At 43.7% G+C, this 14,681-nt stretch overlaps 1 protein-coding gene across 1 annotated transcript in view; it reads right to left on the bottom strand.

Moving 5' to 3' along the window:
• Nucleotides 1–13,283, bottom strand: part of ATP12A (ATPase H+/K+ transporting non-gastric alpha2 subunit) — a 34,460-nt gene extending 21,177 nt beyond the window's left edge. Inside the window, exons 1-7 of the mRNA XM_056860934.1 lie at nucleotides 13,195–13,283; nucleotides 9,509–9,658; nucleotides 5,748–5,807; nucleotides 3,178–3,381; nucleotides 2,487–2,600; nucleotides 1,439–1,573; nucleotides 97–214 (exon numbers count right to left, since the gene is read on the bottom strand). Coding sequence (XP_056716912.1) covers nucleotides 97–214; nucleotides 1,439–1,573; nucleotides 2,487–2,600; nucleotides 3,178–3,381; nucleotides 5,748–5,807; nucleotides 9,509–9,658; nucleotides 13,195–13,203 — 790 coding nt within the window. The 5' untranslated portion in view covers nucleotides 13,204–13,283. The remainder of the gene's footprint in view (nucleotides 1–96; nucleotides 215–1,438; nucleotides 1,574–2,486; nucleotides 2,601–3,177; nucleotides 3,382–5,747; nucleotides 5,808–9,508; nucleotides 9,659–13,194) is intronic.
• Between the last annotated feature and the right edge of the window lie 1,398 nt (nucleotides 13,284–14,681).

The raw sequence follows: 14,681 nt of genomic DNA, 5'->3' as shown, positions 1-14,681 counted from the left end.
GCTTAAGATAGCAAAATACATGAAGATACCAGGAGGCTGCCATAACTTTACATAGGCACAACATTTCTCAAAATGTTCTGAGTTGTATGCCTGTACCTTCCAAGCAAGTTGTAGAGTAGAAGGCAATGTTTTTGGTCTCCAGTGGGTTTTCGTGAGTGAACTCACAGGAGCGGGACTGCGGCTCGGACTCCCCTGTGAGTGAAGAATTATCTACCTGTTGATCAAAGACAAATCCACACACATGATTGGATGAGTTTCATTGTGCTTACTCATTATTATTACATTTTATGCGGAACTTCATTAATTCTTGTGTAAGTAGCATTTAACCAAGAAATATTCTGATTCTGTCATGATAGGGACACCTTAAAGACTAACAAGACTTCTGGCAGGGTATGAGCTTTCGTGAGGCACAACTCACTTCTTCAGATACAGCTAGAATGTGAGTCCATTTGTCCTTAAGTAGAGAAGAGTGAATTCAGACACACAATGACAATGTAAATGTCAAAAGCAAGTAAATGACATCAGCAGGCATGATTGGATTAGGTGTGATATGCAGAGGGGTAGTAGGCATGGAGAAATTAGCATTGGTAATGAGACAGGAATCCCAGATCTCTATTTAATCTAGGCAAGAGATGGTATTGACTCTATAAAGGAAGCCACAGCCCTCAGTTTGCAAGATCTGAGCAAGGCTGTTAAAGATAGGATGTTTTGGAGGACATTGATTCATAGGGTCACCATGAGTCTGAAGTGACTTGATGACACTTAACACATACACATTCAATCCAGGAGAATGAATTGTCTTGAGCTCCATTATTAGTTGTAATTCAGCAGTCTCTAATGTCATTTAAGTCTGATAATGTCATTTACTTGCTTTTGACATTTACATTGCCATTGTGCGTATAATTCACTCCCCTCTACTTAAGGATAGATGGACTCAAATGCCTGCTGTATCTGAAGAAGTGAGCTGTGGTTCACAAAAGCTCACACCCTGCCAGAAATTTCGTTAGTCTTGTAGGTGCTACTGGACTCTAGCTCTTTTCTACTATATTGACAGTCTAACATGGCTCTATCTGAATTGGTGGCAATTTCTGAACTTTTTCTAAAGGCAGACCTATGTAAACAAATGCACAGTTTGAGCTGGCAAAGGTGGCTTTACCTCAACAACTGATTATGCAACAACCCAAAGGGAGAGAGAGCCACCCACATGACTTCTGTTATGACTTAATGATCCAATCCGCCTAGCTGTGAGAAGATTCTTCCTTGTAAAACTTCAAAAGGGAGCCGTGACTATTTTTAGATACAGTTTCACATGGCTGCTGTGCCATCCTTTCCTTCCGCGCACAGCTGCGTCTCTAGTCTGCAGGGAGATGTACTTTCAGGTGAATCAACTTGGTTTCTGTCTTGGTTCATATCCGGTATCGATTTTTTATTTTTTTACCTTACAACCCTGACTGGTGATTATCCGGACGTCAGCTGGTATCCTGTCGCCGCCTTTGATTTCCACAATGTCACCCACCACGAGCAGGTCGGCTGGAACTTCTTTTTTCTCTGAATCTCGAATTACTAGGGCTTGCTATTAAGAAGGTAAACAAAAACAAAAAAAGAAGAAGGCCTGGTTGCACCCTTGGTCTGAGTAGTGTACATTTCCAGCAAAGATCACTCCGGGTGATCTACAGAAGAGTTGAATAATTTTGTCGGCAAACTGCATTTCATCAGTGTGGTGTCACTTTTATTTTGCTATCCACAAGTCGAGGACAAGGCTACATTTCTTGGGAGTAAAGACTTCTTTATCCAGTGGGCAGAAGAGTAAAGTACCTCCGGCACTCCACTTTCCAGGACCCAATGCCAGGCTGGTAATGATGCCACCACTGCAGCCAGGCTGACGGAAACTTTCAGACAGAGCAGTAGAACTGATGCTCCTGCTTCATAGCAGTGGGGCCCACCATTTTATAATTTACCCAATTTACCCACCATTGCTTTCAAGAGTCGCTGGAAGTAACAGGAGCCTGATAAGCTCTTTCAATAATACTGTGTGTTAAGAAGAAGAGTTGGTTTTTATACCCCGATTCTCTCTACCTTTAAGGAGTCTCAAACCGGCTTACAATTGCCTTCCCTTCACGTCCCCACAACAGACACCTTGTGAGGTAGGTGGGGCTGAGAGAGTTCGGAGAGAACTGTGACTAGCCCAAGGTCACCCAGCAGCCTTCATGTGGAGGAGTGGGGAATCAAACCCGATTCTCCAGATTAGAGTCCGCCCCTCATGTGAAGGAGGGGGGAATCAAACCCCGTTCTCCAGGTTTGAGTCCACCACTCATGTGGAAGAGTGAGGAATCGAACCCAGTTCTCCAGATTAGAGTCCCCCATTCTTAACCACTACACCACGCTGTCTTTCAACCCATTTTCCTGATTCACTGCAGGAGATGCTCTTGAAAATCATCTCCTGAGTCTTCATTCAACTGATCTATTGCACAATATTGGTCACTAACCTGGGGTATCATTTTCTTGAAGCTGGCCATGATGTTGGTGCTTTTAGCTTCTTGGTAATAAGCGAACATCCCAGTAAGGATAACAACCAATGCAAGGACTACCCCCAGGTAGAGCTAAAGTCAAAGAAGATTATCCAAGTTAGTTAAAATTTAACACAATTTCTCACCTGCAATACAATAATTACATAACTGACACAAGAAAGAATGCACTTGATTAAATAGCAAGGGGGAAAGAGGGATTGTGTTGTACAGCATATTCATGAATGAGAAATACTGCTAAAAGTCATAGGCAAAAATGTGGCATCTTCTGCTCAGATCAAGAGAAATATTGCAAAAATAGAAGAAGCCTCTGCCGCTCATGTGGAGGAGTGGGGAATCAAACCCAGTTCTCCAGCTCAGAGTCCACCTCTCCATACCACTGCTCTTAACCACTACACCACGCTGGCTGATAGATGATGGAAGTACTGGAAGACAACTTCAGGATTCTGTTTTGCATTGAGACACTTCTGTCTTCATGGTTATGTGGCTTAGAAAGAGATCTAAAACCACACAAATACTGGAGCTCGTGTGAGAATTCAAAATAGATACTTTGGAAAAGAAACACCAAAATGTGGTGTTGCCTTAAAAAAAAAATTTCATGTGGGATCTACCCATGAGAAATGCAGAAACCACATGATGCTATGCTACTTACCTGGTTAAAAGCTCCGGAATGGTTCTGAGTAAACAGAATCCCAAAGGCAATCCAGCAGAGAACAGCTCCAATCCACAAGAGGATGGAAAATCCTCCTATCATCTGCTTGAGAAACTTGATGATTTCCGGCGTGGACTTGGGAGGCGTGAGTGCATTAGGGCCATCTCGGGCCAGAACCTCTGCAGCTTTTGCACTGGTAAGACCCTAAAGGAGATAAAGAGCACTGCTAGAATGAGAAGTCCTCACAGAGAACAGTGTTATGTTCAAATGTGAATTCTGGATGCTGATGGAAATGTTGACTTATTTATTTGATTGGATGGCCCACCATAAGAACATAAGAAAAGCCATGCGGGATCAGACCAAGGCCCATCAAGTCCAGCAGTCTGTTCACACAGTGGCCAACCAGGTGCCTCTAGGAAGCCCACAAACAAGACAGCTGCAGCAGCACCATCCTGCCTGTGTTTCACAGCATCTAATATATTCGGCATGCTCCTCTGATCCTGGAGAGAATAGATATGCATCATGACTAGTATCCATTTTTACTAGTAGCCATGAATGCTCCTCTCTTCCATGAATATTTCCGCTCCCCTCTTAAAGCCTTCCAAGGTGGCAGCCATCACCACATCCTGGGGCAGGGAGTTCCACAATTTAACTATGCGTTGTGTAAAGAAATATTTCCTTTTGTCAGTTTTGAATATCTCACCCTCCAGCTTCAGCAGATGACCCTGCATTCTAGTATGATGAGAGAGGGAGGAAAGCTTCTCCCTGTTCATCCCGCCCTGAAGAGTGAGAGCAGTTATCTACAGATTTAAATTCCAGCAGAACAGCTAATCAAATCAGAACCAAAATTCCTATATTGTGCAGTTCCTGAGATACTATTTGCTATAAAAGACATACAAGCCTCATTTCAGTCTTGGAAAGTGCTACACCAAGGTAAGCCTAATTGACATCATTAGGTCATGCCTGAAAGAGTATTTTAAAGATTGGGTGTAGCTGCTGACCTGTATGAGACTTGTTTTTTATGCCCTTGACACCCTGTGCTATTTCAGGAAACCAGTTCCCCATTTCCGTGGGCCTAAGGAATATTATCTATTCCATCAGGTAGAGAAGGGGGAATCAGTCATTGCACATTTCAAATAAATCATCTGCTTTGACTTTCATTTGCTCACAGCTCCGTTAACAGTAACATTCTTGTGACTCTGATGACTGATATTGATCTTTGTTTGTTTCAGACTGTGGGGAAAAATAGGCAGTTACTTCTCCTGTTTAGTACAAATTTGTTAAATGACTCATGTGAGGATTCCTTCTCCTTAAATGATTGCTTAGTTTTCTAAGATTTTTCCTAAGGCTATTCTTTCAAAGGGAACTTCTTCAGATATATTTGCAGCCTTGACTGTTTCTCAGTTAAATTGTGCCAGGATGTGGCAACGGCTGCCAACTTGGAAGGCTTTAAGAGGGGGGTGGACATGCTCATGGAGGAGAGGGCTATCCATGGCTATTAGTCAAAATGAATACTATGTATTTATTTTCAAATTTATCAACTAGTCATGATGCATACCTATTCTCTCCAGGATCAGAGAAGCATGCCTGTTATATCAGGTGCTGTGGAACACAGGCAGGATGGTGCTGCTGCAGTCGTCTTGTTTGTGGGCTTCCTAGAGGCACCTGGTCGGCCTCTGTGTGAACAGACTGCTGGACTTGATGGGCCTTGGTCTGATCCAGCATGGCTTTTCTTATGTTCTTGTCTTGTAAAGTATCTATCAGAACTTTAAAATTGTATTCTTTGGGGGAGTCTGGATAATGCTATTGGTATGAAGCAGACTCCAACTTCCTGACCTTATGAACTCTATGGGTACATAGGACCATGATTAGAGGCACCAGTTCCAGTATAAGGGCAGCAATTCAGTAGCAGCTCTCAATACAATCTTTGAGTCTTCATCCTGCTAGAATTGTCCTGTCCAAGAATTGCTCTATCTTTAAGTATTCGAAGGGCTGTAAATTAGAGGAGGGCAAGGAGCTGTTCCTATTGGCAGCAGAGGATAGGACTCGCAATAATGGCTTTAAATTGCGGGCGGAAAGGTACCAGCTTGGATATTAGGGGTGGGGAATTTGCAGTAAGAGTTGTTCGACATTGGAATCAGCTACCTAGGGAGGCGGTAAGCTCCCCCTTACTGGCAGTCTTTAAGCAGAGACTGGACAAGCACTTGTCAGGGATGCTCGAGGGTGATCCTGCATTGAGCAGGGGGTTGGACTAGATGGCCTGTATGGCCCCTTCCACCTCTATGATTCTATTATTCTAATTCATCAGCATCATACAAGGACGCTTGGGTGAAATTGGCAGGGCACCAGAGATTAAGAAGAACTGATGCAACCAGGTATGTGGCTTGATTGTTTCTGTTACTGAGGAACTAGACAGAAGCTTTCCAGCTGACTGGTGATAAACACTGATCCACTTCCCAGGTTCTATGATGAAGATTTGCCCTCAGGTGCAGCAGCACCAGCTACTATTTGCATTCCCCTACCCAAAATGAAGGGAAAAAAACTATATTTTCTGTTGTCTCTTAACTTACCTTGATAATGCTGGAGCCATATTTTTCTTCCAGCTCTTCACTGCTAAGTTTGTGGTCATCCTAAAAGAATAAGAAAAAAGATAAATGTTGGGGAGTGGGGGAAAGATGAATTGCTCTTGGTTCTGTATTTGCATATTAGAACATCTTGGTGATGGTTACTGCTCTACCTAGGGATGTGTGAAACCCTCCTGAGAAAACTTTCCAGATAACAACTTTTTAGCCTGCTTCAAAATTCCGCAATGATTTCACCCAGAAAGTGCTGTCAAGTCACAGCTTACTTACAGCACACCCTCGAGGGGTTTTCAAGGCAAGAGACGATCAGAGGTGGTTTGCCATTGCCTGCCTCCACACAGCGACCCTGGATTTCCTCGGTAGTCTCCCATCCGAATTACTAACCCAGGGCCCACCCTGCTTAGCTTTTGGGTTCTCATGAGATCAGGCTAGCCTGGGCCATCCAGGTCAGGGCGACGGTTAGTTTATGTTAGGTGAAATTGAGTGGCAACTGCCAATACAGCTTGCTCAGTATAGGATGGTAAATAACACACAACTTATCCAGCTGCACCATCATGGATGACCCTTTGCAATTAGTTTAACTGAACTTGTGGAACGACAGTGCATTCCTGAAGGGGAGGGAGCCACGGCGGCTGGGACGGTGCAGCTGAGAAGCCTCAGAGGGATCCCAGCTGTCGCAGAGGGGGGGAAAGCATTTTTTCCAAAATAAAAATAGGAAAAAAGGCTTTTTGCCCCATAGGGGAAAGCGTACTTGCGCCACCGCCATCCCGGGAGGTGTCCCTGGGGCAAAAGGGGTTTGGAAGCTGCCTAATGGCAGCTCCACCACCACCACCCCCGAAATGCCCTGGGAACACCTCCCGGGACGCCGGTGCGGGAAGTTGCACCTGGAGGACACCAGCGGGAGGCCCCACCAGCATCCGAGGGCTGCGTTGCCAGGGGGGCCGGCGTAAGTGCCACTACACCAGTGTCCATGCCACTTTGCATGGTACAAGTGGCATGGCCACTGGCGTAGGGGTCACACTGCCTCCTATAACCATTCGCCCGCGCCCCTTTAGGAATGCACTGTCAGTGGAGATGTAAATGCAGAGTATTGACTTTAAAGCTGTGCTTTACATTACTGAGGTTGGGAGCCCTCCTCCTGTTGGTTGTGGAATTACAGAGCTGGGAGGATCCCAGAAAATTGGCCAGACAGAGAGATGATAGTCTGTTATCTGTAGAGTTGAAAGCAGTTGTTTGTACAACCTCTTCTTGGAAAGCACCACATTCCTAGGCAGCTACCTTAGCCTTCCTCTAGAGCTTTTACGCAACCTAATCTGTTCCAGGTATTAAAAGGAGTAATCTCCTGATTTAAGGCGGTCACATATGCTTGCATGCTGTAATGGGTTTAAATTGAAGGCGGAGAGTTACCGGCTGGATATTTGGGGAAATTTTTTTACAGCAATAATTGTTCGACAGTGGGATCTGCTAGATAGGGAGGTGGTGAGCTCCCCCTCACTGGCAGTCTTTAGACAGAGGCTGGACAATCACATGTCAGGGATGCTCTAGGCTGATCCTGCACTGAGCAGGGGGGTTGGACTAGATGGCCTGTATGGCCCCTTCCAACTCTACGATTCTATGATTCAAGCGAAATGAGGTATCTTAGTTATACAATTTGTGATTTTCCTGTAGGCGCTGACCACTGCCTGCTTTTGCTGACTTTTTGAGCTTCACAAACAGAAGAGGTGTCAGGCTCACAGCAGGCCATCATATATTCCTGGCAGTATTAATTGTGGATCATCACAAGCATTGATTAATTTTGATAGCAAATGTAACTCGTGATTTCCTTAGAGCTTTTAACATTTAATGATGCAGAATCATGGCCAAACGGCTGGATTAAAAGAGCATTTTTTAAGCTGTATAATATATATATTTATATTGGGGGGGTTGAGTGCTAAAGCGTCTGTGGTGCTGTGACGCTTCTATGGGCAAACCCAGAAGTAATGTAATCCTTGCTCTGGAATACCCCGGTGGATTGGTGGGCAGTTGCCCGCCGAAACCATCCACCTGGCAACCCTAACACATACACAGACATCTAGCTCAAAAAACAGCATGAAGGAAGGCAAAACTGGCTCCCTGAAAATCCTGTCGCACCCTTTCAAAATCCTACCTGCCTCTCTGAGGATATCCAAAACTAGACGGTGCACAAGGGCTGCGCATATGTGCTGCCCTGTTGCCATGGAACCCTAGCAGCTGAAAATATTGTGTGACTCTCTGGGGTTGGTGGGGTCGACATGCTAAAGAGAAGCAAGCAACCACTCTGGTCTCCTACAGCCCACATCAATGCGGGGCATGAGGAGATGTTCCTCAGAGTTTAAAGGACAGGGGAAATTGAACTTGGAGAATGTGTACACCCTGTGAGGGGGAAATCCCCTTTTCAATTTAAAGAGGACCGTGGGGTCAACTGGATATGCTTCCAAATAAAGCTGAATGAGCCATCTACTGAAAATTGGGCTGCCCCAAATTGACACTGTGATGTGGATCTGAAGGCACGCGCAATTTGTACTAACAGAAACTATGTAAATTCTCACAGGTCTATGCTTGTAATAATATTGGGACAGTGTTTGCATTGTCTTGCAGGAGCAATCTGTCACATGGCAGGAGCAATCTGTCACAGCGCAGAACAACGTATACATGTTACGTGTAACTCGATGTCAAGAAGGAAGAGGTTCCACCCATTCGGTAGCCTGAGCTGATATAGGGGAATGACAGATCTAGTCTGAGCTTTCCCTGCAGTTCTATCCAGAAGGTCCTGTCCTCCGGATTAAATCTGAGCTTTAGCTCAACAGACAGTATTCGGAATGAAATATTGCAATTACACCAATAATACCTTTATAGTAAAAAGTGAAAGGGGAAATTGCAAAGCTTTTTCAAAGACAAAATAGATTATTGTTGAACTATGTCATTGTTCCACGTTGGCCAATTGTCAGGAAACAAGTGAATCCTTTCTGGTGTAACCCAGAATCCAGATGTTCACAAATCTGCAGATTGGGCAGGAAGTAGGGTTGCCAGGTCCCTCTTCACCACCAGTGGAAATTTGGGGGCAGAGCCTGAGGAGGGTGGGGTTTGGGGAGGGACTTCAATGCCATAAATGGCCAAAGCGGCCATTTTCTCCAGTTGTACGGATCTCTGTACGGATCTCTGTCAGCTGGAGATCAGTTGTAATAGCAGGAGATCTCCGGCTACTACCTAGAGGTTGGCAGCCCTAGCAGAAAGGGAGATTGCATCTGTTCCAGCTCTGTGTCCCAATAGTTTATTCAAAATGCTGTGAGCTAGTTTTCTTCTATTGTCAAGTGTAACTTCAGAGGAAGTGAAATGATATCTGAATGTATCTTCTTTATGCTGAAAAACGTAATGGTATAGGGACCTGTGGCTGGTGGACAGCATAATAAAATGAGCTTAATATTTGCTTGCTTAATTAAAATGTAATTTGGTAGTACTTATGAAGTATTTTGAAAGCTAAAAATCACTACAACTGTTTCTGCTGTACAATCTAAAATATCACTGTTATTGGTTGTTGGGGATAAATCATTTAATGGTAGATAAATCATCCCTGCAGGAGACAGAAAATCTGGCACTGTAATCTGATGCAAATTTCCCCAGAAAACTGCAAGTGAAGACTTTGGTTTCAGCCTCTCTACTTAACCCTGTTGGGATAAATTAGCAAGGAGGTGTTGGTAGCAGATGCTGCTAGACTTCCTGAAGACACTTACCAGGTCCAGCTCTTTCTTGAGGTCTTCAGTCTTCTTGCCTTTCTTCATGCTCTCTTTTAAATCTTTATAATTTTCTTTTTCATTTCCTATGTCCTCTTTTTCCAGATCTTTTGTTCCATTGATCTCAACTGAGTAAACGTCAGGCTTTTTCTGAAATGTAATCAGGAAGTTAGATTGGATTACCGTAGTTTGTTAATTTAAACTCCTATACCCTTCTTGCTCACAGAAGCATTTTGGGGGGGGAAATGTGGAGAGATGAAAATTGTTTGTTTGTTTGTTTGGTTGGTTGGTTGGTTGGTTGGTTTATGTGCCGCCCTTTCCCAACTTTCAGTCAGTCCCAGAGCGGCAGTTAAAACCAACAATTTACAATTTAAAACCACAAAATCACTTAAACTTTTCCAGGGTGCCCTAAAACCATATCTCAAAGACACTGGTGGGGACCCATTCAGAGGGAAGGAATAAGGGAAAACAATACATACTCTCAAAAAGGGAAGGGATGGGGATTATATAAATGGATAAGTAAGTAATAAAAATAAAGGGGAGGGGGGAGGGAAGGAGGGAGAATGGCCATCAAGATGAAAACCGTCACTGTCCTCAGGTGTAGACCTGGTGGAACATCTCAGTCTTGCAAGCCCTGTGGAACTGCTTCAGGTCCTGGAGGGCTAGGGTTGCCAACCTCCAGGTACTCGCTGGAGATCTCCTGATATTACATCTGATCTCCAGCCAAGAGAGATCAGTTTCCTTGGAGGAAATGGCTGCTTTGGCCATTGGACTCTATGACATTGAAGTCCCTCCCCTCCCCAAACTCCGCCTCCTCAGGCTCTGCCCCAAAAACCTCCCACTGGTGGTGAAAGGGGACTTGGCAACCCTAGGCTGAGGTCTCACTTGACAGAGCATTCCACCAGGCTGGGGCCAGAGCCAAAAAGCCCTTGGCTCTGACTGAGGACAGCCAGATTTTTTGGGGCTGGGGACCACCAGTATATTATTCCATAGATTCCCTAAACATCTGAAACTGTTTCCTCACTGGCATTGCCTCATTCCTTCTTTCTCACACACACACATACACACCCCTTATAAAAACATTTCAGAGCACAAAAGCTAATGTTTTACAATCACATGAGCTTTTTTGTGCATGTTCTACACGTGTGGATATATAAATCTGGAAATAAATAATGGTAGAATGGTGGATCGCTAACTCCTAGGGTTGCTAGGCCTCTCTTCACCACCAGCGGGAGGTTTTGGGGCAGAGCCTGAGGAGGGCAGGACTAGGAGAGGGGAGGGACTTAAATTCCATAGAGTCCAATTGCCAAAGCGGCCATTTTCTCTGGGTGAACTGATCTCTGATGGCTGGAGATCAATTGTAATAGCAGGAGATCTCCAGCTAGTACCTGGAGATTGGCAACCCTACTAACTCATCTATACCACTTTGCAAACAAGCTAATTTGAAACCTCAAAATCAGGGAGAATTACGGGTGGAGAAAATGTAATATTCCTATGGTATTCCAAAATCTTAAGTACAGACTCAGAAGTATGAACATACTGCTTGAGCATGCTTGAACATAGCTCAGAATGGAGGCACCAGTGAAAGCAGTGCCATGTTGAAAATTTCAGATATCCATGCACTGTGTCAACAATGCACTTGTTCTTGCACATCTGAAACCTGACTCCCCATCCAAGTATGCCAGTGGCACACCAGGTGTACATCACAAGTACCCATTGCAGTTACATAAGGAGGGGCAGATCCCTAATTTGGTGAAAAATGCAGAGAAGCAGATTCTGCCTCCCATCCATTTCTGCATCCCATTCAACATATTACTTTTTCTGCTTTAAATGGAAAAGGTCTGTAGTGAGCACTGTGCTTTTTATTGCTCGGTAAATGTGACATCTACACAATCTAATCCATATATTTCAATGGACAAATTATATGGTTATTTGACATGACTGGCCATATTTCACTGTGTAGTGTTTAACACAGTATAACACTTGTTATTAGTCTTATGAGAGGTCTACTGACTTTATTATATTTGATGTAATTCACTTGATTTTATTTCTCTGGGTCTTTCCTTGGCCTCTGTGCTGGTTGTTGAGTGACTACGTGTATACAGCACTGGTGATTTTTGTTGTTGCTAACCTCCAGGTACTAGCTGGAGATCTCCTGCTATTACAACTGATCTCCAGCCGATAGAGGTCAGTTCACCTGAAGAAAATGGGTGTTTTGGCCATTGGACTCAATGGCAATGAAGTCCCTCCCCTCCCCAAACCCCTCCCTTCTCAGGCTCCGCCCCAAAAACCTCCCGCCGTTGGCAAAGAGGGACCTGGCAACCCTAACGCCTCACTAGTAGGTTATGCTCCAAAGACAGGCTTCCTGTTTTGTGAGAGCGTGTCAGCTTTTATGTACATAACTTTGCAGTTCATAATTGCCCTATAAACTGCATGCCATTCTGTAGAATGACAGGTATTGGCTGACCCCATTTCTTCCCAGATTCTTTGAGAATTATACTAGTCAGTTTTTTAGAAAGTATAAAACACAATGATTGAAGTTCAAGTCACAGCTTGCTTATTGGCACGAGAGCTTAACTCTGAACTCATGTACACTTAAATAACTATGATTTGGAACTGTTAATTCCAATAATAAATTGTAGATTAAACTTTTTTCCTCTACATCAGTTTTTTTTCAAACCAACTCCTAGATGTCGTTTGTTGCAACCTGCCTCCTGCCCCAATTCTAAGCCGACCCATGACCGTTTCTACCAAAATGAAAATAAAATGTCTGCAAGATGTCCGTTTAATTTTTGCTAGTAAAAATGAAATTATGTCGCCTCAAAGAAAATCAGCTAAATGTCCAGATCTCTTTCTTTGTACCTGAAATGTCATCCTGTTTCTGCCATTTGAAATTAATTTCCAAATGATGCTTCTTGGCATCATCGGACTGTCCATTAAATCCACCATCTGACTATCCATTAAATCTATTCCATTGTAAATAGCTGACTCCTGAAAACTGTAAACACTCAGTCAGTTTAATGTAGTGCAGCTCTTAGCATGCTGTTGTTACTATTTTGATGGTGAGTAGAAATAGACTGCTGGAAACATCTCATTACAAGAACATTCTTAGAGGTTAAACCAAGCACAGGTATATTCCCGGGATATGACAGAAGTCAGCTGTTCAATATCAACTGAATTATCCTGTTCAGTCAAAGTTTGTAATTTAGTCACTACACATAAATCTGGATAGTTGGTTATCAGAAAAGATAGCGTCTTGATGAGGCAGGAAGGCAGGAGGTTGAAAAATAATACATTAATTTGTATAAATGTTGAAAAGTAATACATCCAGAACTGTTATTTTTGTAATGTCGACGAATTATTCTGTGTTAAATATTCCTTTCCTCCTATACATTTATGTCAATTTAAACGATAAACGTGAAGAAAGGAAGAGTTTACTATTTTACTGAATCCTCATAAAACCGCCATTCAAATCACAACATAGATGATTTCTTGGGTTATCTCCTCTTAAAATACTCGTGCATTGGGAAAACCAAGCACAGGTCTATTCCCAGAACATGACAGAAGTCAGCTATTCAATATCAACTGCTTGACCCCAATGCATGCTTTCTTGACGGTAAGCTCTGTCAAAGTCATGTCAAAACTGCTGGAATCCTCTGCAGGAATGTATATATAGGATCACTCACCTTCCCCATTATAAACTTCTTTCTCCTTTGCCCAAGTGGAAGAACAGATCTCTTGCAAGCCAATAAACAGATACCAAGGAAGCTTTGGCCAAAAATGGTTCAAAAAAAAAAAACCAATATACAACTCAGCAAGACCCAAGGAACTATGAGCAGGAGTGGTGATGGAATACAGGAGCTCACAAAGGCTGTCGCCTTCTCCAGACAGGGAAGCCAATGTTAGCTGGAGTCTTCTCCACAGTGAGGCATCCTTCAGGTAGGACAGGTTCACCTTCCAGTGCCTGTGGGAAGAGTCTGCCTCTCACTGGCCCTTATGAATGTTGCATGGCCACTCCTCCTCCACTCTGAGGACTGCCCATCCTCTGCTTCCCTAAACAGTAGGTGGAAAAATACCACAGTAATGGGCATACAAGTTCCAGGTCAGATAGCTTCTAATTATGCTTTGCAATGTTTGATCCCGGACACTGGCTTGTAGGTTTGTCTTGATCAGGACAGGAACTTCCTTCAAGGCTTCATTTTAACCCTTGGTGGTGGTGGTTGTTGTTGTTTTAAAGGGAATTGTGTATGCCTCAATTGCGTCCTTTCCAGAAGTGTTGGCATCTGGAAAGGAATAGGGAATGATCAAAGAGAAAGATACTTAAGGCATCTTTTCTGAATAGGGTTTCCAGGTCCCTTTTCGCCACCGGCAGGAGGTTTTTAGGGCAGAACCTGGGGAGGGCAAGGTTTGGGGAGGGGAGGAACTTCAATGCCATAGAGTCCAATTGCCAAAGCAGCCACTTTCTCAAGGTGAAATGATCTCTATCGGCAGGAGATCTCCAGCTAGTACCTGGAGGTTAGCAACCCTATTTCTGAACCACTGATGAGTTTTATGGAATGCCCTAGGTTGGGGGAAATGTCTTTTAACTATAATAATAGGGGGTTCCTTGGCTTTGAGGTTTGATTCTGCATGCCTTATCCACCCGTCAGAATTCTCCTCACTCTCCCTGTGCATTTTGCCCATGTTTTCCAGATGCGGGGAGAGCAAGGCGACCTCTGACAGGCGGATAAGGCATGCAGAATCAAAAGGAAGCCCCAAAGCAGTCGGCGGGGGTGACGACGGGGAAAGGTCCCTGCATAAAAGTCCCTTGACGTAATGATACTTTGACTTCAGTTGTAACACTGAGAAAATATTTAACTGAAGGCCCTGGTCCTGAGCTTTACAAGTAAGAGCCATTTCGAGGGTGGCATTTTAAAATGTTTGTCTTACATCATTTATGATATCTCCACATGGAATGGCACTTCTGGGGAAGGAGGGTGAGATTATTAACGGGGGTCAAAGATGGCTTTTTACTACTTCTGGCATTTAAGCAATGTAAGAGGGACCAGTCTAAAATGGCGTGGATATTTTAGTCACGCTAGAGTAATCCAGATTTAATTATCCAGAGAGCAGATTTAATTATCTTTTAGTATTTTGAAATAATAGGAAATTGATTTCATGCTGTTCTGGTTTA

Source organism: Euleptes europaea, chromosome 14 (assembly GCF_029931775.1).
Source record: "Euleptes europaea isolate rEulEur1 chromosome 14, rEulEur1.hap1, whole genome shotgun sequence".
NCBI lineage: Eukaryota > Metazoa > Chordata > Lepidosauria > Squamata > Sphaerodactylidae > Euleptes > Euleptes europaea.
The sequence above is the reverse complement of the archived record's forward strand: the minus strand, read 5'-3'. Positions and strand labels throughout refer to the sequence as shown.